This window comes from Haliotis cracherodii, unplaced genomic scaffold, assembly GCF_022045235.1.
Source record: "Haliotis cracherodii isolate W230 unplaced genomic scaffold, xgHalCrac1.p SCAF_13, whole genome shotgun sequence".
Classification (NCBI taxonomy): domain Eukaryota; kingdom Metazoa; phylum Mollusca; class Gastropoda; order Lepetellida; family Haliotidae; genus Haliotis; species Haliotis cracherodii.
Window position 1 is genome coordinate 16,196,789 of NW_027266268.1, and position 25,600 is coordinate 16,222,388.

The 25,600-nt window shown below is 39.9% G+C and overlaps 2 protein-coding genes across 2 annotated transcripts in view; one reads left to right on the top strand and one right to left on the bottom strand.

The window, feature by feature from the left end:
* The window catches only part of LOC139458474 (uncharacterized), a 284,787-nt gene extending 275,572 nt beyond the window's left edge, over positions 1-9,215 (bottom strand). The window contains exons 1-2 of the mRNA XM_071239912.1: positions 9,211-9,215; positions 8,819-9,061 (exon numbers count right to left, since the gene is read on the bottom strand). Of these exons, the coding sequence (XP_071096013.1) occupies positions 8,819-9,061; positions 9,211-9,215 (248 nt within the window). The remainder of the gene's footprint in view (positions 1-8,818; positions 9,062-9,210) is intronic.
* A 5,648-nt stretch (positions 9,216-14,863) lies between these two features.
* On the top strand, positions 14,864-22,906 carry LOC139458978 (crystal protein-like). The gene is made up of 5 exons (XM_071240417.1): positions 14,864-15,085; positions 16,951-17,065; positions 18,348-18,537; positions 21,133-21,263; positions 21,910-22,906. The coding sequence occupies exons 1-5, from the start codon at positions 14,919-14,921 to the stop codon at positions 22,882-22,884; spliced, it is 1,578 nt and encodes a 525-aa protein (XP_071096518.1). The 5' UTR covers positions 14,864-14,918; the 3' UTR covers positions 22,885-22,906.
* The last annotated feature ends 2,694 nt before the right edge of the window (positions 22,907-25,600 follow it).

Genomic DNA, 25,600 nt, shown 5'->3' on the forward strand with positions numbered 1-25,600 from the left:
TTGCTAAAAGTGGCGTAAAACCATACTCACTCACTCACTCACTCACTCAAGCGTAATCTATATTCCTGGCGTCCTTGCATAAACATCTATATAATACCACTACCACAAGAGGGGCGGTCGGGTAGCCTAGTGGTTAAAGCGCTCGCTCGTCACGCTGAAGACCCGGGTTCGATTCCCGACATGGGTACAATGTGTGAAGCCCATTTCTGGTGTTCACTCACTCACTCACTCACTCCATGTATTCCTATTGATAGGTTAACAGTCTTCGAATAATTAAAATCTCTATATATATACAATAATAGTAGGCACACCAGAAACCTATGATTGTGGCTTCGAATCCCGGTTCGCCCCGATTATGTTTCCAAGTTTGTCAGTACCATACTCTTGCTTGAGGGTATCACCCAAATGGTTACGTCTGAATCCTGCGTGACACGCCGTGATATAACTAGAACACTGTTCAAAACGGCCTTTAACCCAACTCATTCTCTATGCCAATGATGATTTTTTAGTCCTTCGTGGTACTTTTAACACTATGAAGATGTAATTATCATCTACGTAAATGAAAGTATCATCTATGAAGATGTAAGTATCATCTACGTAGATGAAAGTATCATCTATGAAGATGTAAGTATCATCTACGTAGATGAAAGTATCATCTATGAAGATGTAATTATCATCTACGTAAATGAAAGTATCATCTATGAAGATGTAAGTATCATCTACGTAAATGAAAGTATCATCTATGAAGATGTAATTATCATCTACGTAGATGAAAGTATCATCTATGAAGATGTAAGTATCATCTACGTAGATGAAAGTGTCATCTATAAAGATGCAAGTATCATCTACGTAGATGAAAGTGTCATCTATAAAGATGCAAGTATCATCTACGTAGATGAAAGTGTCAACTATGAAGATGCAAGTATCATCTACGTAAATGAAAGTGTCATCTATGAAGATGCAAATATCATCTACGTAGATGAAAGTGTCATCTATAAAGATGCAAGTATCATCTACGTAGATGAAAGTGTCATCTATAATGATGCAAGTATCATCTACGTAGATGAAAGTGTCATCTATAAAGATGCAAGTATCATCTACGTAGATGAAAGTGTCAACTATGAAGATGCAAGTATCATCTACGTAGATGAAAGTGTCAACTATGAAGATGCAAGTATCATCTACGTAAATGAAAGTGTCATCTATGAAGATGCAAGTATCATCTACGTAGATGAAAGTGTCATCTATAAAGATGCAAGTATCATCTACGTAGATGAAAGTGTCATCTATAAAGATGCAAGTATCATCTACGTAGATGAAAGTGTCATCTATAAAGATGCAAGTATCATCTACGTAGATGAAAGTGTCATCTATGAAGATGCAAGTATCATCTACGTAGATGAAAGTGTCAACTATGAAGATGCAAGTATCATCTACGTAAATGAAAGTGTCATCTATGAAGATGCAAGTATCATCTACGTAGATGAAAGGGCCATCTATGAAGATGTAAATATCATCTACGTAAATGAAAGTATCATCTATGAAGATGTAAATATCATCTACGTAGATGAAAGTGTCATCTATGAAGATGTAAATATCATCTACGTAGATGAAAGTGTCATCTATGAAGATGCAAGTATCATCTACGTAAATGAAAGTGTCATCTATGAAGATGCAAGTATCATCTACGTAGATGAAAATGTCATCTATAAAGATGCAAGTATCATCTACGTAGATGAAAGTGTCATCTATGAAGATGCAAGTATCATCTACGTAAATGAAAGTGTCATCTATAAAGATGCAAGTATCATCTACGTAGATAAAAGGGCCATCTATGAAGATGTAAATATCATCTACGTAAATGAAAGTATCATCTATGAAGATGTTAATATCATCTACGTAGATGAAAGTGTCATCTATGAAGATGTAAATATCATCTACGTAGATAAAAGGGCCATCTATGAAGATGTAAATATCATCTACGTAAATGAAAGTATCATCTATGAAGATGTAAATATCATCTACGTAGATGAAAGGGATATCTCCGTAGATGAAAGTGTCATCTATGAAGATGTAAATATCATCTACGTAGATGAAAGGGACATCTCCGTAGATGAAAGTGTCATCTATGAAGATGTAAATATCATCTACGTAGATGAAAGGGACATCTCCGTAGATGAAAGTGTCATCTATGAAGATGTAAATATCATCTACGTAGATGTAAGTATCTACGGAGGTCATCCTCGTAGATGAAAGTGTCATCTGTAAAGATGAAAGTATTCTCAATATAGATGAAAGTATGTAAGGTAGTATCATCTGCGTAGATATACATATAACCTACGTAGATGATGGTATCTTCTTCACAGATGAAAGTGTCATCTATGAATATGTAAGTATCTTCTACGCAGACGAAAGTGTCTTCTATGAAGAAAGTATCATCAACGACAGAAGATCATTTTATATTTTTGGAATGTGGCAGTCATACGCGTCCATACTTTCCAATTCTGAAGGACCTCTCACCTGATATACGCCTTGGTGGAGCAATATGTTGATTTCTGATTCACGTCCTACTGTTAGAGGCATCGGGAGGGTCAAGGCCTTCCCCCATTTATGAAAGTGTGTGTTGATTAGTAGTTTGTTAGTAGAGCCAAGTGAATGAAATCTAAAACCCAGGTTGAATAAGGTAGACTTTCCACGGCCATCTTTCACTTGAATGAAACTGGAACAGAGTGCATAGTGAGATGAGCTGTTTAATCTTACAGTTTTTCAACATATGTTAGAGAGCATATAATCTAAGTCCGTCGACAACTTGGTTATAACCCTCCAATCCAGCTACAGTACCACCATGTACAAAATGCCACAAGGAGAGGAGTTTGCTAGAATACAAGGATACAAGGCAACTGAGACACTATATGGCATATAGGTGAAGTGAGGTGAGATGGGGTTTTAATGTCGCGTCAAAGATTATTACACTTATATAGCGACGTGCATGTACGTGTGTGTGTTTGTGTGGATGCTTGTACTAGTCCGGACTGATGCCTATTTATAGTGCTAGCCCACTGATATACCATGCCGCAGTATAACATGAATACCCCACGCAGACACAGTATACTGACTCCGAGACGACCAGTCCTTGTTTTAGCCCTGCCAAGCGCCAAGTACCATCTTTGAACGTCTTTTGTTATAACGTGGTCGGGGATCGAACCCCGGACCTTCCGCTGTTCGGGCGGACGCTCTACCACTAGACCACGGAGGCGGTCCCTATGGCACATAGACAATAGGCTACAACATATATTTGTTTTACCCTGAGTCCCATTGCTCTCCCCTGAATCCCGAATACTACTTAAAGGAGGACTCAAAAGCATTGTGATTAAGGGTGAGATTTGAAATTAAATTACAGAACCATTAATTTATTTCAAATGTTTAATTTGCGTACTGAATACGTCCCGCGTACCTAACTACCGAGTACGGAGTACTGTCTGAATACAACCCTGAATCCCATGTTGGCAGCCTCAAGGCGTTGACACTCACAGAAGCTATATATGTGACACTATGACACTGTAAACGTTTTCTTCAAATAAGGTGGGGCGGTCGGGTAGCCTAGTGGTTAAGAGCGTTCACTCGTCACGCCGAAGACACGGGTTAGATTCCCGACAGGGATAAAATGTGTGAAGCCCATTTCTAGTGTCCCCCGCCGTGATATTCCTGGAATATTGCTAAAAGCGGCGTAAAACCAAACTCACTCGCTCACTCATATAAGGTGTTCACCTGCGTGTTGTTGTGGGTGTGGCATGTACAGTAACGTTTATCCATTTAGAAGTACCACACGGAAAAGGAAACTTCATGATGCCCTAGAATCATAACATTACAAGTTGTCAACCGATGTCGAGGGATACCTGTCGTGTGATCTACCCTGTGTGTGAGCCTATGTACCCTGAGCCATCAGGTGAGGTGTACACTGGCTCGCACACGGTTTACATCACACAATATTCCCAGATGACAACGGTTGACAACGAATTTAAATCACCGACATTTCATAAGGACCCACATATGTCCGGTGTTTCACGAACTAAAACGGTTTGATTCGTCTATTTTGACAACTAGCGAACGACTCAAAAGAACCGAGTTACTTCCCTTTACCAGATGCATTCGGATAAACATGGGTACATTGCAACTCATCGATACTAATTCCATCTATGCAAGTTTGCTGTGTTCCAATTGATTTCTCAGCGGGGTATGTGAAAGGGCTACATGAGCGGTCGACAATTTGTACTTTACTAAAACAAATTAATGCCACAAAGACATGCTACATTTTATCACTTTCTAAACAGCATTGTCTATTCACGGAATATATGTTGTTCTTTACTTTCTAAGTCATTTTAGATTTCTACCAAAGGAAAACCTATCTGTATATATTTCACATAGGCATAGGAGTAAATATAGATCCTTTGTTTTAATAATATTATATTTTCACAATTGTATCGGTTAACGCACGGCTCAGGACAATACAAAACTCTCAATATACAATAAACCACGGTTATAACGACCTCAAATGGACCACTAATTTAAGTTCGTTTTAAGCATACATCTAACATCTTTACAGCAAATGGCGGGGACCAAAAATTAAGTTCGTAATAACCGTCAGTTCGTTATAAACGTAATTGACTCTATGCAGAACAATTTAATACTCATTGTACAAAAAACACTAAACTGGACAATATAATGAAAGACTGCAGCAACGAAGGTGTTGGAATGTTTAAAATCGTATCTTTGCTTTGTGTAATGCCTACCTTAAAGACATGGAAACTTTTAAGGATAACAACTTCTTTACTTGTTGTAATGACGTTTCAGGTCTCCGTCTTGCCTCTTAATCGTTTGAATGAAGCAGCAAGTAGTAGCCCTGAAATGTCGTAACAAGCTAACAAGAAAGTTATTATCCATAAAAATTTCATGTCTTCATTCTTCAACTTCTAAATGGTAATGGTTTAAACATGTTTATTTTCACAAAAGTGTGAAAATGGATTGGTAAACAAGCGAAGTGCTTATGTTAATACCGCTCCATTACACATAGGACATATTACAATAAATATATAAATAAAGGTAAAATGTAACAAATAAATTGTATTTCTAAATGGTAATTAAAAACTTTACCTTTCATATTGTTTAAATTAAGTTTCTACTTTAGTTTGACAGTGATTTCTGGATGTGTGTGTTGTTTGCGAACCCAGGAGAGATAGTGTTTTATTTTACATCAGCATTTCATGATAATATGGTTAATTGCTTCCACAACTGGACGGAGTTAGAGAACAGGCCAGCTGCTTTCACAAAACCAGAGGCTGTAGAATGAACTGAGTTCAAATAATCACGGAGCATTTCGAGCTTTCTTTGTACAAAGATAACACAATCCATTAAGAAAACATTTTCACAGCGATAGCGGACACACCACAGGTTAACTGGCTTCCATGTTTGTGTTATCAAAGACCCCGTGGGGACAGCGGATTAGAATGGGTCCCCAGGGCCATCATTAGACGCGACATAATGTAATAGTAAGGCTCGGAGACTTGTTTGATTCCGTGTCACGGTACCCCAACGGCGTGGACCGATGCTCATAATATCAACCACTGGTTTGTCTGGTCCGAACTACATTATTAAAAAAAAACGTGTGTGGCTTTAAACAACGGTATAATTTCCGATTGGCTCAGGTTGACTAGACAATACCGGGATGGCTTTATGTAAAGTTCAAATTATTCTTCATTATGTACAGGGGCGATCGGGTAGCCTACTGGTTAAAGAGTTCGTCGTCATGCCGATGACATGGGTACATTGTGTGAAGCCCATTACTGGTGTCCCCCGCCCTGATATTGCTGGAATATTGCTAAAAGTGGCGTAAAACCATACTCACTCACTCACTCACTCACTCAAGCGTAATCTATATTCCTGGCGTCCTTGCATAAACATCTATATAATACCACTACCACAAGAGGGGCGGTCGGGTAGCCTAGTGGTTAAAGCGCTCGCTCGTCACGCTGAAGACCCGGGTTCGATTCCCGACATGGGTACAATGTGTGAAGCCCATTTCTGGTGTTCACTCACTCACTCACTCACTCCATGTATTCCTATTGATAGGTTAACAGTCTTCGAATAATTAAAATCTCTATATATATACAATAATAGTAGGCACACCAGAAACCTATGATTGTGGCTTCGAATCCCGGTTCGCCCCGATTATGTTTCCAAGTTTGTCAGTACCATACTCTTGCTTGAGGGTATCACCCAAATGGTTACGTCTGAATCCTGCGTGACACGCCGTGATATAACTAGAACACTGTTCAAAACGGCCTTTAACCCAACTCATTCTCTATGCCAATGATGATTTTTTAGTCCTTCGTGGTACTTTTAACACTGAACTGCTAACGTGTACTACAATCTGTACATGAGTCCTAAGCAATTGGCATAGTGGGGCAGTATACACCAGTAGATCTTATAATCAGGAGAAGTTATATTAATATGTCGCGTGTGGCTTGATACAGTATAAAAGACATAAATACTACAAGCAGTCTGAAACGCAGTTATATAAAAGTATTAGATCAAACACCCACACTCACGTACGGAAATAAGCAAGATTTCCGCTTCTACGCGTTTAAGAGAAAGAGAAAGAAACAAAGAAAGAAAATTGTTTTATTAGAGTGTCACATGCTGCAGTACAAAATATATAGACATATAGATATTTCATTAAAAAAACAGCACCCGGCCAGTTGGCCTACGAGACACTAATTACATAATGGTACATTTAAAATATAAAAAAGAAAAAAAAGAAAAATTAGTTATAACTTTTTATATTACTACACCCACACCCACACCCACACCCACACCCACACCCACACCCACACCCACACCCACACCCACACCCACACACACACACACACACACCCACATGCAAAATCCCGCTCCAAAACATATTCAAAACATAAAGTAACCGAAATGAACGGCAACATATTTTAACAATTGCGAAGCTATTTTCGAACACTCAATTAATCCCATCACCGTCGGATGAAATAAGAGCTAACAATCAATTAAACCAAGGTTAACAACCAATTAAATAAGATATAACCATTAGTAAATACGGATTAACAATCAGCGCAAACAAATTAAAAACAACAAGTCAACAATAAGCCCACAGCACCGTTTAATGTGACCGCCACGGATGGGATAGACAAAAGGCGATGTGAACATTGTGCATTGTTGTCCCAATATAGCAGGGAGGTGAGCGATGAGTATGTTAAGATCATTGAACATTTGATCTCATTACACTATAGCCTTCATACGACAACAACGTCATGAACACTGTTTTAACAGAAAGACGTGTAATCTGAGTATGGTGTGATTGGTCTCTGCGAGTAGAGTATTAAAGGCGTGGGGAGGTGAGCATCCCTGTAAATTCTTCAATCGGGTCAGAAGACTACGCGTGTTACATCAGCAGACACTTCAGTTGAATGAGACAAATTATTCACCTCGTACTCCTAGACATCATTTGTGTTCGTATCTCATTCAGCTTGGTCTTCCCGTCATAAACCGTCATAGGATTTTCACTGTTAACTCTTATCCCTCATACGTTGTTAGGAAGGATTCAGTTGGTCGTGTGTGACTGACAGCTATTATGGAATCAAGTCCAAACATTTCTACAGGGTGTGTTCGAGTCAAACTTCTCAATGATCGCCTGGTTCAACTCAACAAGAGACGTCGCTCCCTGGAGAAACGCGACGAGGAGCTTCAGATTAGAAGCCGTCAGCTTCAGGAAATGGCAAAGAAAGCTCTCAACCTCTCCCTAACTGATCGGTCTGACGACATGGTGATGGAGTCTCCCGCCAAAAGATCACGACTAGACACATCGTTCCAGAGAGGAAGTGTTGCCAGACGGATGGTGCGGAGAGTTTCCCGCTCACGTCTTCAGAAAGCCAGCGTTCCTGTCCCTCCCGAGACCAGCGCCATAGCCCGTCAGACATCGTCCAGTCTCCTCCAGATGTCTGCTGTCATGTCTGTGTCCCCTGTCCACGAACTGAAGACATTCACAATCGGGGGTGTGCAGCACACTCCTTGTTAATAGCAACATATAAACCGATGTTGGACATTTTACGAACGCTTCCGCTATTACCGATTTCGCACACGGATGTTAGTCGTTGACATGTTCATCCCTCCTAACATACTCAAAGTTGAACAATTGTATAGATTTCTATTATTTTTGTATCTATATTGTTTTAAGGAATTGTAATTGTATATATTTATTAATGTTTAATAAAACTATTTCATTTTAACGATTGTTACACTTGAGCTCGACATCTTCCTCATTCCAAAACGAATGGAAAGGTCACCCATTTTCGGGGAAAGATGTAATTGGTGTCCTCCCATTAGTTAGACGTCCCAATAGTCAGACAGCTTATAACAACACTTTAAACGGTTCAGTGCACACTAATCCTTATGCTTGTTACCTCAGACTTAAAATGGAATCGTCCAGATAAGATCTGACAAACAAAGCAAAGCAGCTTTAAATAGATACTTTAATATTATACTTAACATTTAATGACACTTTACATTTGATACATTTTATACAGCTTGTAACAACACTTTGTGACACTTAGTGATCCACGCTGGAATGGTCTTGAGACGATGCCTGAAAGAGAGCAAAGGAACAGTTACACATATGTTACATGAAATATTGATAATGATTTCATTAACTTGAAATGGCCAAGGGCGAAACAAGTTATGTCGGACCTAAAATAAGTTAATTCTAACCAAGTCAAAAATACGGGATGATATTTACCTGTAAAGTGCACTTTTCACGCTCTGAAATGACGGCATCGCTGGGATGTTGGCTTCATCTACTTGAGTGACTTGCTCCTCGTACAATGCCTGTATCTGTGTGGTTTCTTCTCGCGCTCTTTTACACAGATCGCTGACAAAGTTCACTCTGGTTTCATCTTCAGGCGGATGGTTATGTTCCGACTGATTGCAAAGAAAGTCACCGACAGTCGTACATTTCCCATTGCACGTTTTGACTTCCACACTGGGAGGTGATGTACTCGCTGTTTCCTTAAATCAGCCATATCGATACTGATAATGATACGTACCCCATGATCATTTTTATTTGTTTGATGAGTAGATAATCTAAACTCAACTCCTTCAACTGATCATACAGTAAGACAATTAAGCTACTCCATAGTTTACATAGTTAATCTCATGCCTATTGAACCTGTGCTGAGAGTAAGGTAATTTAGGTTAACTAAACGAAATTGTAACATATATACTCCCTAAACTGTGAGTCTCCTACCCCTACTCAGTACTTTAATCTAATTAGGACTGATCCATCACACCTGTAGGTATATTCCCTCTTTGCCTAAATTGACCGCCTCCGTGGTCTTGTGGTAGAGCGTCAGCCCGGAGAGCGGAAGGTCCGGGGTTCGATCCCCGACCGCGTCATACCAAAAGACGTTAAAAGATGGTACTTGTTGTTACCCTGTCTGGCACTCGGCATTAATGGGCTAAAACAAGGACTGGTCGGCTCGGAGTCACTATATTGTGTCTATACTGTGTCTGAGTGGGGTATTCATGTTAAACTGCGGCATGGTATCTCAGTGAGCTAGCACTATAAATCGGCATTAGTCCGGACTAGTACAAGCAGCCACACAAACACACACACGTACATGCACGTCGGTATATAAGTGCAATGATCTTGGACGCGACCTTAAACCCAATTTCACCTCACCTTTGCCTAAATAAAAATGTCTAACAACTGGGACGTCTAACTAATGTGACGTCTAACTAATGAGATATAACCATGTAATTAGCACCCAGCACTATTACCGCACCTGCAGCCTGTGGGCGTTACGGTAGGAGACAGCCAATTAAAGTTCTAAAGTTACATCGGTTACATGTAAAAATGCTTGTTAGGACAGTTAACGAAATCGCGATAATGTGGACTTATCGTTTAAACATGTTACCAAAAGTAAAAAAAATATATAACAGTGTATATTTCAAAGTATTTAATGAGTTTGATAAATAAGACTCAAAGGGTTGGACTAAAAAAACACATTAAAAACCTTTGAGACGATCCCTTCCAATCCGGTTCAGAAGATTGATGATATACTCTTTCCACACTGCGTACTAGGGTACAAACTGAACACGTGAACTTTGGGGCACATTTAAACAGAAAAAAGAAATTGTATGGGTCATTAAACCGCAATAAACGGCTACAGTAATAATTATTATAGATACCTCGCGACCCACAAAGTGCGAAACATATCTATGTATAGATTATGTATGAGTTCAGTTTACATGTATAACTAGTTCAATTTGAGATAGGTAGATTTCTTTTTATTATTTCATTATAGAGGGAACATGGTACACAATATTTGTACAAAACATCCTGAGTAAACATTATATCATAAACATGTATAGTGAGACAAATAAGCTCACACATTTTGTCATTTTTATCCCCCCCCCGGCATATAATGCGGGGGGATATAGCGATCAGCCAGTCTGTCTGTCCGTCCGTCTGTTCGTCCGTAATCATTTCCTTTTCCGGGGAAGAACTCTAAAACAATTCAGTGTATTTCATCGAAACTTGGCAAATCTATCAGCCACATACTGAAGTTGTTCCTTTTGCTATTTAGGAATTTTAGAAATTTTTACTTTTTACGTTTCCATGGCAACAAGTTGGACTTAAGTTCTATAAGGGTGGTGTTTGTTTCCGGAACGTAACTCAAAAACAGTTAAATACTTTCTTACAAAACTTTGCATGTCTACCAGGCACATACTGAACTGGTGCCTTTTGTTATTTAGGAATTCTAGAATTTTTTATGTTTCCATTGCAACAAGTTGGATTTAAGTTTTAATATAGGGTGGGTTCACTTATGGAGTATAACAAATAAACTGTTAAATATTTTCTTGCCAAACATTGCATGTCTATATATAAAGCACATACTGAACTGGTGCCATTTGATATTAAGGAGTTTTAAAAATGTTTATTTTAGAATTTCCATTGCAGCTATTTTGACGTGGGCTAAGAGAAAATGTTGGGTCAGTTACCTGGTTTGGGACCATAAGGTGTTACAATGGGCGGGGAATATAGATGACTTCGTTGACTATGCGCTTGTTTAGTTATTGTTTCTTGTAATTTGTCATTTGATTGCATAAAAAAAACCACAGAAACTCATTTGTTTTACTTTCCATTTCATATGGATGCGACCATGTGGATCTTTTGTTGGTAAACAATGTATGCTTCTTCAAGAACATTCAACTCTTGACTCATTACATACAGCATGCACAGAATTGCACATTTACTTGTGGTTACTTTACAGACAGCTGCCGGCGGGATATGTCACCTATCTGATGACTCTTGTTTGTGTTATTATTCTGAAATGCTAAGTTTTTGTTGGGTTTAACGCCGCTTTTAACAGTATTCCAGTTATATCGCGGCGTGTCAGCTTAATGTGGGAGGAAAGCCCAAAGTGATGCATGTCTGAGACGTTTACCACTTCGGTGAAACTCACGAGCACGGGTATGGTGCTGACAAACCTAGAAACACAATCGGGGCGAACCGGGATTCGAACCCATGATCATAGGTTTCACAACGAATTGCGGCGCCTTAGACGACTTGGCCACCCGTGGCCCCCTGAAATGCTAAGAATGTTTCAACTTTTATTATATCCGCGAGAATATTATTTAAAACAATATGGTTGTTGTTTCAACTTGAGATATAAATATCTCCTGATGAAGTTGATTGATCATAAAGTTATTTGCACGGAATCCAAATAATATGGCGGGACACTGGAACCTGATGTCATGTTTACCGTTTCATCAGTACAAACACAAATGAATACACAATGCCATTTAAGAAAGTGGTCAGTTGTAACAAATATTATATCTGGGGTAACACTTTCTTAGTAAAGTACACATTCGAGCGAGTTGGTGTCTCTTGTTCTTTTTCTATATCAATCTCATTAAAATCAGATCTTAGTTCTCGCTACCGCTAAACAAAGATCTGAGGACATCCCATTACAGGTCACGTCTAAACGACCTTCCATCCAACCAGTCAGAGCGTCGCTTACCAGATCATGAAAGTGACAGTCGGAATGTGCAACCTCGAAATATTTAATAGAGGGCATTCCGAACGACAGTTACGCGTTTTATGATTATATCCATACAATTTAGGCCATTTATAAGCCATTCCAGAATGTTCTTTGATCAGTTTTAAAAGATTTAATCGAACATACGTCAAAATATGTTTCGAAGCGTAGTCGCCAGTTTGAAACTAGTATCGTGAAGCTCGAGAAAGCTGCCTTCTGATTGGCTAATGTCCATTTCTTGTCAGTCATTTCATTGGTCGGTCAAAGTTCGCGAAAGGTCGTTCTGACGTCACCCGTAATGGGATGTCTTCAGATCTTTGTTTTGCAGTAGCGAAAACTAAGCTTTGATTTTAATGAGATTGTTTCTATATTGAATAAAATATTACCCATGGAATATCTATTTCAGTGTAAGAAAAATTCATGTATCGATTGTGCTTGGTGGGTTATCACCTCTTAAGTTCCATGTTGATTTTCCTCTCGGGTAGCCTAGTGGTTAAAGCGTTCGCCCGTCACGCCGATGACCCGGGTTCGATTCCCGACATGGATACAATGTGTAAAGCCCATTTCTGGAGTGCCCCGCCGTGATATTGCTGGAATATTGCTAAAAGCGGCGTAAAACCACACTCACTCACTCCTATTTAAACTGCCGGGAAAATGAAAGTGTACACTATGAAATTAGATTTTACAAAAACATTACAAAAGTTATCACTACGCTACTCGGCTGAAGAGTCGCCGAAACAGTGCAGACTGAAGGTGAGGTGAGGTGAAATTGGGTTTAACATCGCGTCCAAGATCATTGCACTTTCATAGCGACGTGCATGCACGTGTGTGTGGCTGCTTGTACTAGTCCAGACTGATGCCGATTCATAGTGCCGATTTATACCATGCCGCAGTTTAACATGAATACCCCACTCAGACACAGTATACTGACTCCGAGCCGACCAGTCCTTGCTTTAGCCCCTTAATGCCGTGCGTCAGACAGGGTAACAACAAGTACCATCTTTTAACGTCTTTTGGTATGACGCGGTCGGGGATCGAACTCCGGACCTTCTGCTCTCCGTCGGACGCTCTACCTCTAGACCACGGAGGTGGTCGCAGACTGAAGGTCAAACCACATTGATGATAACCGAATCAAATACATCATCATCGAAACGCAATTTTGTTAGTTTTATTCTTAGCCAGCATCAAACATGGTCGTATAATTACTTTTGCCGTCCAATTTTGATGAGTCTCGACCCGGACCTTTGATATCCGGGTTAAAGTTTTAACGAACTAAATTCCGGACAAATTTGTCACACTGCACACCGAAATGGGATGGGACGGTTGTACTCACTGAAAGCGTCAGGGAGTGCACTCCCTCTTCTCAGAAATCTTACCTGTTGGTGTGTTCACTTCGTTATTTAGGGCACGTGTCGTCCCACGGGGGAGTGAGTTGGGTTTAACGCCGCTTTTAACTGTATTCCAGTTATATCACGGCGTGTCAGCTTAATGTGGGAAGAAAGCCCGAAGTGATACAGGTCTCAGATGTTTACCACAATCACGAGTATGGTGCTGACAAACCTAGAAACATGATCGGGGCGAACCGAGATTCGAACCCATGATCATAGGTTTCTGGTATTTCCAAAGGACGCAACTCTGTAAGCTAATTGTGGTGCCTTAGACGATATGGCCACCTCGCTCGTCTCCCTTTCTTCCTCCTCCTCTTGGGGAAAACTAGGTGTATGTCGCCAAAGGAATCATTATCTTTGTAGACCGCCTCCGTGGTCTAGTGGTAGAGCGCCCGCCCGGAGAGCGGAAGGTTCGGGGTTCGATCCCCGACCGCGTCATACAAAAAGACGTTAAAAGATGGTACTTGATGTTACCCTGTTTGGCGCTCGGCATTAATGGGCTAAAACAAGGACTGGTCGGCTCGGAGTCAGTATACTGTGTCTGAGTGGGGTATTCATGTTAAACTGCGGCATGGTATCTCAGTGAGCTAGCACTATAAATCGGCATCAGTCCGGACTAGTAAAGGCAGCCACACACACACACACACACGTGCATGCACGTCGCTATATAAGTGCAATAATCTTGGACGCGACGTTAAACCCCATTTCACCTCACATTATCTTTGTATAGTGGACGTATACATGATTACAATGTACTCAGCGTTCACAAACGTATTAACATTAAACATTTCTACATTGTTAAGCATTCATTACAGATTTTAAACCACAACAAACGGGGGATAGTTGATTTTAAAAGTGCCGGTATTTGTCTTTGAACCAGAAGTCAATGACGTCATTTATTAGACTCACTGTAAAATACGCACCCCAATAGCCTGGCTAAAGTTTCGCTCCATGTATTCTGATTGGCTTGTGATAAAATCGGTCAAACCTTCCTAAACAGATGTCAGTACTTCCTGCTAATTCACACTCCAGACATACGCAATCATCGCCCTCAACAAACACACATGTCGTAAAGTCCAGAAGCACGATGCTGAATACGTTAATTGTCGTGATTAGAGTACTCGCTTTTATGGTAACAAGTTATACCATTTCAAACAGGGTTTGATCATATCAAAGTGACATTGTCGACTTTGACGATGGTTTAATGAATTAAAGTATGTTGATACTTAGCTCAGTGTTGAAATCACACCACCACCCTGAGCCCGTAATTAACTCATGACGTTTTGATACAACCCCCGGGTCTGTACATATATAGTGGTGTGAAACACATCTGTTTACCTTCCGTCGCTGAGTTAACAGACCTGCAGATACGTCTCCGAAACTATCGCCGTACCTCGTGCAATTAACAATGAACTTGATACTTTTTGTGTTGGCTTTAGCAATTTTTGCATTTCAAAATGCTCTTCTACTTGAAATTTCGACAGAAATTGTTTACACAGGGTCCGGCCCCGTGCGAGGCTTAAGCACAGCTAACAGCAAACAATATTTGGGAATAGCATATGGCACGGCAAAAAGGTATGTTAATTTCTTTCGTCGTTTTTTATCATTTTTATTGTGTTCTTACATTTTCTTAATCAGGATGATTCCCCTCTGACTACTATATACATATGTTTTAACCCCCAATCTCTAAATCATGTGCCCGTGGGTTTAACCAAAGTGGTAAACGTCTGAGACCTGCATCACTTCGGACTTTCCTCCCACATTAAGCTGACACGCCGTGATATAACTGGAATACTGTTAAAAGCGGCGTTAAACCAAACTCACTCACTCACTCACTCACTAATTGTTGTCGTGGTATAACAGAACAGAACAGTTTATTTTTTTATAAAGAATAAGCATGTACACATAGAGTATTAATATGTGACAGGATGGCAGTATGTCATGCATGGATATATAATATATTTTCTGTTTTGTGTTTTCTTACTGCTTTAAATATTTCATCAATAAATCTCAATAGGTTCTTAAGATCTCTAGTGTTTTGACTGGACAATAACCTCTTAAAATGTATACAAATTAGTCCAATTATTTTGGTAAGCAATTTTTAAGTATACAAGTCTATGTTTTGACAGAGCCTGGCATCTAAACAGATAATGAAATTCGTCTGCAACTGAAGGAGAGTTGCACAGTTCACATGCACGATCACCTTGCTTTACATTATTCCAACGGTATTTCAATTTGTAAATGATGGTTACATGTTCTGAATATTACGATTGTAATATACATATATTTTGTTTTTAAAAGGTTTCTTTCAAATTTTGTTTTTATCTGTCAGATACTCATAACAGTAACATTTACTGCTCAATGCCATAATGCATCCCAATTCTTGTAGGAATGGATCCTGTAATACCTGGCCTACCTAAGCAACCAGCCATGTGGTATTACAGGTGATAGGGAGATAGACTATGTGTGTTAGTCCACAGTTATTTAATATAGTTTTAATCCATTCTAACTAGGGATTGGAGTTGATGCTCTTAATCCAGTAGCAAATTTAAAAAAAAATTAAATGAACACGCTCAATAATTTGTAAATTTTCGTATCCCCATATTTCTGAACCATAAAACAAGATAGGTGATGCCATAGAATCAAAAGCCGAGATAAGGTGATCGAGAGGAAAATATATTTTTCCAATATTTTCAGGAACAAAGTATTATTACTTTTATATCCATGGTCGGTACTTAATTTTTCTACACATAAACTGCCGGGCACAAGAAAGTATACACCCATGTTTGATGGTGGCTAAAATTGAAAAAATAAGAAATGGTTATGCGATGGTGATGTATTTTATATCGGTATCAGAGTTATGTCTTGGGATTATAGCTTTCATTTTTTAGCGACTGTTTTCAGCCTAGTGGTGTTTTGTAATGTTTTGGTCAATCCAATTTTCAAGCTTATGCTTTCTTTTGAAGCCAGTTGTGATATCATTTTGTAATGGAAAAACCATGAGAATCTGTTGAATCCTTCTGCTGAATCCACGATCCCCGAACTGGTGAGTTGATTCTTCTTCTGGAATCAACAGGTTCCAGTGATTTCTCCGACTTAAGCCATGTTATGGTTGATGTATAATGTCTCTATAGTTCTGCATAGTCATCTATCGTTGCGTCAGCTTTCCTTGCCAAGAATGAATGGCCAGCGAGTTCTTGTTTCCGAATCAATTGCAACAACATGACGTCATCATAATGGTTCAGTGTTGAGGGATGGGAAATTACGGGAACTCTCTCGCTGAAAGTCCTGCGCCCCGTTGCACAAAGCTGTCTTAGCTTTAAGGTGATGGTAATTCCCACACTTTAACATAGTTGCACCTCTAGGATCGCTGCGTTGATCGTAGTCCAAGAGCCCTTGCAGGATCAAAACGAAGCCGATTTTATCTTTTTTTGTTACAGGTTCGAGGCACCAACGCCTCTACCCCCATGGAGACGACCGGTCAAAGCTACACGAGTGGGGCCTATGTGCTACCAAGACTGCCCCACCTCCCCGCCCCATCTGTGTCTTACCCAGGTAAATGTACTTGAGTACAACATTGCTGTCTAGTGGGTAGAGCGTCTGTCCGGACAGTTGACGGCCGGTGGTTCGATCCCCTGTCCGCGTCCAGCCTGGGGCTGGAGCCCAGAGTCAGTTTTCTCTTATGTATGCTTGATAAAGTGGACCGCCTCCGTGGTCTAGTGGTAGAGCGTCAGCCCGGAGAGCGGAAGGTTCGGGGTTCGATCCCCGACCGCGTCATACCAAAAGACGTTAAAAGATGGTACTTGTTGTTACCCTGTCTGGCGCTCGGCATTAAGGGGCTAAAACAAGGACTGGTCGGCTCGGGGTCAGTATACCCCATTTCACCTCACCTTGTTAAACTGCTGCATTGTATCTCCGTGGACTAGCAGTATTAAGTCCGGAGTAGTTCAAGCAGCTACCCACCCACATGTTAAACCACATTTCACCTCACCTTACAACCTCATTAAAATCAGAACATTCACTCCAATGTGATACCTCTCGCTCCGTGATGGGCCATGGTATTGCTGGAATATTGCTAAAAGCGGCGTAAAACCATACTCACTCACATCGGACAAACCCTCTATTGGGTACCCCGTCGGTGAACATCCAACTCAGCCAATCAGCATCGAGGCTTATAACCTATTGGTATAAATGAGGCATTCAGAGCATCAAAGTTGATTTTTTGGTCTCGAAAATGAATATTCACGGGCAGTTCCGCATGAAGTATATTAAAGCGGCGCTGTAATATTGTGGATATGTTATATATCCTGACAGTGTCGTTTTTGAGCTGCGTAAACCCAATAGCCTATGCTTTTCTATGTTTGTTCGTTTCCTGTCTGTTTTCTTTTGTGAAGAAATTGCCCATATCAGGGTAGTGAAGAAATATAAATCGTATTAAGAACCTAGACATCCTACATTTAGATTGGACTGTCAGTTATCTCAGGGTTCACGTAACCCGACCCCACATGGAGTTTTTTTCAGATGTTCACGCAGACAGGTGTCGTATCAGGGCAATTGTTAATGTTATCTTAATGAAATTCTTCGCTACCAGCAACCGAGTGCAAAATATACATTTACTCGAAGCGGCTGTAAAAACCGAGCGTTAGGCATTCTCGTATTTCTGTTGCAGCTTCTGAAAAAACGGTTCTCAAGGTATTTATGAGCCAACTGTGTGTATTTATACCGATTTATTTCAGATTAATTGATTTTCTTTATGTATGAGGCTTAAATATACCTAATTTGCGCTGATCGATTCAAAATCATTAGCCATTCATTCCTCTCGATTCTGTAAATGCAGATGTCTGAGGACTGCTTGAGCCTGAACGTGTACGTGCCCCGGGGTAGTCCCGGGGGGTCGGGGTTTGCTGTCATGGTGTTCATTCACGGTGGGGATTTCCTGTCTTACTCGGGAAGCTCACCTTTATTCAACGGCGATGTGTTTGTCAAGAAGGGAAATGTTATATTAGTGACACTCAACTACAGATTAGGTATGTATATTTTCATATTAGTCTGTCCGTATCTGTTTCTGTGTTTCCCATCCCCTGCCCGCCCTGAATTTGTATTCTGACGTGAAATAATAAAAAAAAGTGGTTTTTTTATGAAAATTTCACCCACCGTGGTGGAAATTTATGCCCGATGTGATAAAAATATTACTGCTATTACCAATACACACACAAAAAAAACAGGTCAGCTTGATCTTTCTTCAATTATTTTTTATTAAAAAATCATTTTCGAAGCAAAGCTATCGCAAGCATGTGTTTTAAATTTTAATATTTCCCAAAATAACACATTTGTGAATTAGTGTTTTATTTTCATTTTTTTGCCTGCCTGCTCTCTTGCTGTTTGAGGTTCGAGATGAGAAACACATAAAAAATGAAGCTGGTCTTACTGACACAACTTTGGGGTAGCCTAATAGTTCAAACGATCGTCTAGCATGTCGAAAACCTCGAGTCCTCAATGAGCTAATTGTGTGCCCGTGTGTTTGTTGTTTAACGCTGCTCTCAGCAATATTCAAGCAATATGACGGCGGCCTGTGATCGATATCACCGTCAAGGTACGAAGACTCCAATCAACAAAGTCACCAAGCCTGACCATACGATTCATTTGGTAGGCTTTTACAACCAGCATAGGTTACAACCTGTATAGGATCCTGGGGACCTATTCTAACTCTGTCTGAAATCTAATCCATGCAATGATATTGCTTGAATATTACGTAGCTTAAAACCACGCTCTACCTCTCCCGTTCAAGATAAAGCGATAAATTGCCTTGCCGTGGTAAAGTTTCAGTCCCTAGTACCCCTTACTTGCCAAGGTTCCGAGTACAGAGAGATCGAGTTGTATTGATTGGGTGTCATCGTACCTCGACTAGGGACGTTAAATCAAGCTGTCAACGACCGGTTGGCCTGTCTATGATTATTATCAGGCCGCAGTGACGTAGATGAAATATTGCTGTATAGAGAGTTTTTATTTTTTATCTCTAATGGGTAATGTGAATAACATGTAGGTTATAATTATATAGGCAAACTATATTAAATCAGGTTGTACCATAAAAAATTAATTACCATTAATAAGCGATATTTTTTTCCGAGCAAACTGTTGTATGTTTTGGAGCAAAGAGCGAAGCATATACTGTCACTTGAATCGTTGCGAAACAAACTTAATGGTAGACCCGTGAGATTTCGGGTAATAATTTTGGTTCCGGTAACCTATGCTTGTCGTAAGTGTGAGTACCAGAAATGGGCTTCACACATTGTACCCATGTCGGGAATCGAACCCGGGTCTTCAGCTTGACGAGCGAACGCTTAAACCACAAGGCTACCCGACCGCCCCGCTTGTCGTAAGAGACGACTAAATGGATTGGGTGGTCAGGTTCTGTGACTTTGTTGAATGTATGTCATCGCAACCCAATTACGTAGTTAATTACGAAATTACGTTTCGATGCTCATGATGTAATCACTGATTTGACTGGTCTGGTCCATTTACAGCTCGCCGTCATATAGCTGGAATATATGCTGAGTGCAGCGTTAAACAAACAAAAAGGACAAAAAGTGGTTACTAGATTTGTTTTTACGCTTGAATGCACGCCAATAAAAACACCTATGACAACAAAATGTATATTTATTCAATACAGTAAACTACTGTTATAACGAACACGCTTATAACGAACTGGCGGATATAACGAACTGGTTTTTAGGTCCCTGCCATTTGCTATATATACTAGTATATATGCTGTATATATGCTTATAACGAATTACGGTTATAACGAACTAAAACCTGTGGTCCCTTTGAGTTCGTTATAACCGTAGTTTACTGTACTATGTTTGGATCTATGTAAGTGCATGTGTTTACGCTTGAATGCTCGCCAATAAAAACACCCATAATAACAAAATGTATATTTATTTAATACTATGTTTGCATCTATGTAAGTGCTATCACACCTCAGGCAACATCTGGTGTGCGCACTGACAGTATCCGCGGGAAAAAATCGTTATCTCTCCCATAGCTTTTATTCTGACTGTACATTCGGCGTGAATCAGATCGATACAGGGTCCATCATAAACAGGACAGTCAGAACCTCATCCACATGATGCCACTGTTATATAAAATGGGTTTATACCACATTGTGAAATTTCGGGTCGATGTATGCGTAAAGTAGTATTTCTAAGAGGCTCAATTTATTTTCTTTAGCTAGTCATAAGAGGCGATTAACTAGATCGGTTAGTCAGTGACTTGCATTATTGCGTATCATCGTATCCCAACGGAGTAGATCTTTGCTCATAGTATCAATCACTGGATTGTCTGGTCGACTTGATTCTTTACAGACCGACGTCATATAGCTGGAGTGAGTGAGTGAATTTGATTTTACGCCGCTTTTAGCAATATTCCAGCAATATCACGGCGGGGGACACCAGAAATGGGCTTCATACATTGTACCCATGTCGGGAATCGAACCCGGGTCTTCGGCGTGATGAGCGAACTCTTTAACCACTAGGCTACATGACCGCCCCTCATATAGCTGGAATAATGCTAGTGTAGAGTATGACAAATATGACACTTTCTTCAGTGTATGATAACTGTTTCAGGGGCGTTTGGTTTTCTACCTCGAGTAGTGGATGGCGAAGTCGTTGGGGGCAATTACGGCCTGCTTGATCAACAGTTAGCTCTGAAGTGGGTTCATGATAACATCCGGGCTTTCGGTGGCGACAACAGCAAGGTGAGGGTCATGTATGACATGCGTCATATTTAAAAATACAATGTTTTGTCATCTTCCCAAGGCAAGGGTGTCACCTGGCAACAAAAATCCTGTTTCCACCCTTGCTGCACTAAGCTGGAATTTCCAGGTTTGATCGTAGCGCCACCAGTGTCTATTACGAGTTATGTCCCTTGTATGCCCCTCCTATTGACCAATCAAATTCCACCTATCATATCACTTGCATTTGCTTCAAACATAATCAAGATCTATGTTGTAATAAAACGGGTCTTACCTCGCGAAGTGCTCGAATCATTTGAGCAAATCGATAAAAACATGAAAAGATAAAGAAATTATCTGTCGACGCCCAGTTGACTGTACACCTGCATTGCTAATCCTGCAGTCGACGGACCGTTGACAACCATGTTGTTTACGAACCGGATGGCTATTTCGATACGCGAATGTGATTGGACTATGTAAAGATTCGTTAGTCCAGCCAAAATATAACTATATAATTCCTGCCTAGTTTGGCAAGGGTGGAAACAGGACTTTTACACTCAGTTAACTCCCTTCCCTCTGGAAAATGATGTTTTGTAGCTAGTTTTGTACTTCTACAGATGAATCCATATTCTTGGGATCGAAACACTGAACTCTCTCTTCTGTATTTCAGATTACCATATTTGGACAAAGCGCTGGTGCCCAATCAGTGTGTGTTCATCTAGTTTCTCCGTCAGTCGCGAACTACTTTCAACGCGCAATAATTCAAAGTTCACCCATCGCCTTGCCCTTCAGAAACGCAACAGAAGCGGAGAGACAAGTTCACCTGTTTGCCAGACAGCTCGGTTGCAATGTCAGAGATGCACACTGTTTTCAATCGAAATCGGCTGCTGAAGTTTTACACGCTCAAAGGTCTACACCAAAAGATCAAATATCCGATAATTCCGCTATGCAGTTTCAGGCATGGGGACCTGTTATTGACGGGAAAAATATTTCAGGGAATTTATTGTCAATTTTAGCAACTACCTCAATTGACAAAGACGTTATTATAGGCACGACCTCAGACGAAGGCATTGCATATGTTTATGGTGCAGTACCACACGGAATTCCGAATTTTTTGTTTTCATTTTTCCTCAACATGTTCATTCCGAACAGCTCAGCAATTGCCAACCATTATACAGTCCGGGGCGATGCGCGCACAGCTTTATCGGAAGTCATCACAGATTTCATGTTTTTATGCCCCAGTAAATTGTTTGCGGACATTTTATCCTCATCCAAAAACGTTTGGTTTTATCGCTTTGAGCAGCCATTATCGATAGATGCATGGGGAAGGGCTACCCACTGTGTTAACAAGGCCTGTCACGGGGTTGACTTGCCCTTCCTCTATGATACGCCTCGATTGATTGGATATGAGGTCACTTCCGGAGATGAGAAACTGTCTTCTACTATGATTGGCTACTGGACAAACTTTGCCAAATATGGAAACCCGAATAGCATGGGAACATTGCCTAAATGGCCGAAATATCAAAAGAAATTTCCGACAAAACAGAAGGTTATGGTTTTTAAGGAACCACGGGTAATGGTAAAAGAGGCTGAAAGAAAGAAATGCGCAGCTATAAATCGGCAAGGCTATCAAATCGTTGGTTGATGTTTTGTTGCGAAAATAAAATGGTTCTTGAAAACAAAACCTTTCTTTCATTTAATTTTCTAAAAGTAAATGTATACTGAATTTAATCTGCGTTTCATATTAATTAGATATATTGTTATGTTATACGAAAAGTTTAATATGTCAGTACTATAATACGGGGAGTATTATATTTAGATTGGTAACTATTGTGTCATCGCCAATCGCTTCTTAAGTATCTTACCGTAACTGTACTTCGCTTCATGACAATGTAACTGTGCCTTCCTCTACACACCTGTTTATACTTCTTCTTCTTTTTAAATGCGAATTATAAAACAAAAATATACTCCTCAGGGAGTTTTCAGATCATCCAAGAAGATGTTTCATTTTTTTTATGTGATAATATTTATATTGTTTTAATTTTTCATACTGAGTGAATATGATTTTGCGCCGCTTTTAGCAATATTCCAGTAATTTCTCGGCGGGGGACACCGAAAATGGGTTTGATACGTTGTATGTGGGAATCAAACCCGGACGTGAGGCGTGAGGTGCTAACTTTTTAACCACTAGGCTACCCCAATACAATACTTTCACACAATGACACACATGGGGATGGTGTGATTTGCCTGGACTGTATGCACAAACCATACAATCCACACAGCAGGAATAATATTCATAATCATCAGTTCATTCAAAGTTTAAATCCACGGCTATATTAAGTCGCCTGTTTACGAAAGGCACCCCATGGGGATTCGTGCTTAGAATAGGCCCCCAGAAACCTACGCTGGTCGTAAGACGCAACCAAATGGATAGGTCAGGCTGGGTGATTTTGTTGATTTCGTGTCATCGTACCCCGACTGCGTGGATCGTCGTTCATAATATACATGTAGATCACTGAATAAAGAACAAGGTTTCTCTCGAAAAGCCTCTCTTACCGGCCACATACTCCAACCTGGAATCCCTAAGGGCGACTGGATATGCAACTGAACAGGTCATCGTCTAGATATTAACTGAATTGATACAATAACATTATAATAATATAGCACCCTGACTGACATTTGACCGATGTTTTGCGATTGTGAAAGTGGTACCGACCAATACCATATCAGGAATGTAGAGACATGTATAAAGTACCCGGTCTTGAAACAAGGAATATTGAATCAATAACAATCCGGACGAAACCATTCAGGGGCAATTATAACAAGCCATGGCCATCATAGCAACACGAAAGGGGTTTTTTTAATACCGGTCCGGTCAAGCGATTTTGCACCAGAAAACATGGGCGGACGGACAACGCAAGAAGATACAAAGTTTACACAAATCACAAATGTAGACAAATGAATTCATTGAATTCAATTCAATGAGCCAAATATTTTTTTGTCTCTTATGTTTTAAATCGGTTCAGAATTATGTGAGCAATATGTTGAGGGCAATATTTCTGAGACCTGCTTAAACACCCTTTCACTTAGATACACAGATTATCTGCGAGATCATATGTCAGAAGAGGGCCAAAAATAGAATCCATGTGATCTTACACATGAGGCAAACTCACCGCAACTAACTACGTGTATATTTTGTTACTGTGCTTGCGTAATTGTGAAAGAAAACGAATTGAAGAAACATCCCTTTGCATTCTAGGACAATGCGCCGTCGGTTCAAGAGAGGTGACATGTCTGGCCCATATCATTCAAATATTTATAAATTTATGAATCTTCTTTTCCCTTGGGGAATTCAAATACTTAGTAAAATACATGCAAGTTCATAGTCTCAAGGTTTTAGCATCCCGGCATTCGTATGGCATATTATTTGGGTTTAGCACAAGATTATTCGAGATGATTTCGTTGCTGTAACTGAAATTCGCTATCAATATTACCTTTATATCACAATTTGGCACAAACAATTGACGATATAAAGAGGTCTTTTACCATCAATAAACATGCCATCTCATCTAATCCAAAACAGGAACTTTACTATTGTCCTTAGATGATTGAGCAAATTCAAACACAATCAAAGGATTTGACAACACCAGGAACCCGTTCCACAATGCGATCTTAATGCTAAGGTGGTCGTAACTCCCATACTTTATCATAGGCTTACGATCAAAGTAGCTCTAAGATCGCTTTGTGGAACGGGGCCCAAGACATTTATGTGATCTGAACATTGAAAGTAGGTTCTCTAACATTGTACTCTAAAAACCAGGGTTTCCTCTGACGCAGAATTCTTGCGTATATGACTCTCAATTAAGGAATAATACGTCCAGAAATAAATGACTGCGTCATGACTGACGCAATTTCAAAATATCTATGTTGTTGTTTACCAGCTTTGGAATAAAAATATTACAACTACTCACCTGAACTTAATTTATAAACATTTTCTGAAGACAATATATGCAAACGTCTTACAATTTACGTCTAGTTTTTAATTAATTGTCGTTTTTAGAAGTAACATAACTTCGCATAACACCACTGCCAAGGGCTAATTTGCATAGCCTGTCACATGACCAGACGTTTCTCTCTTTTTAAAACAAACGCTAAAATCAGAACAGCCAGGGGCTTTACATATTGTTTTGCATAATTATATTGATATGCTACTAAAACTCTGCGACTGTGAGGTATACATATTTATTCATCAAAGTGAACGTAACTCTCACACTCTTCGATGACAGCACATGATGTAAACAAAGGAAAACTCCGCAAATGGACAAGGTTTTTCACGTTTCGGCATATTTTCTCACTAAAAG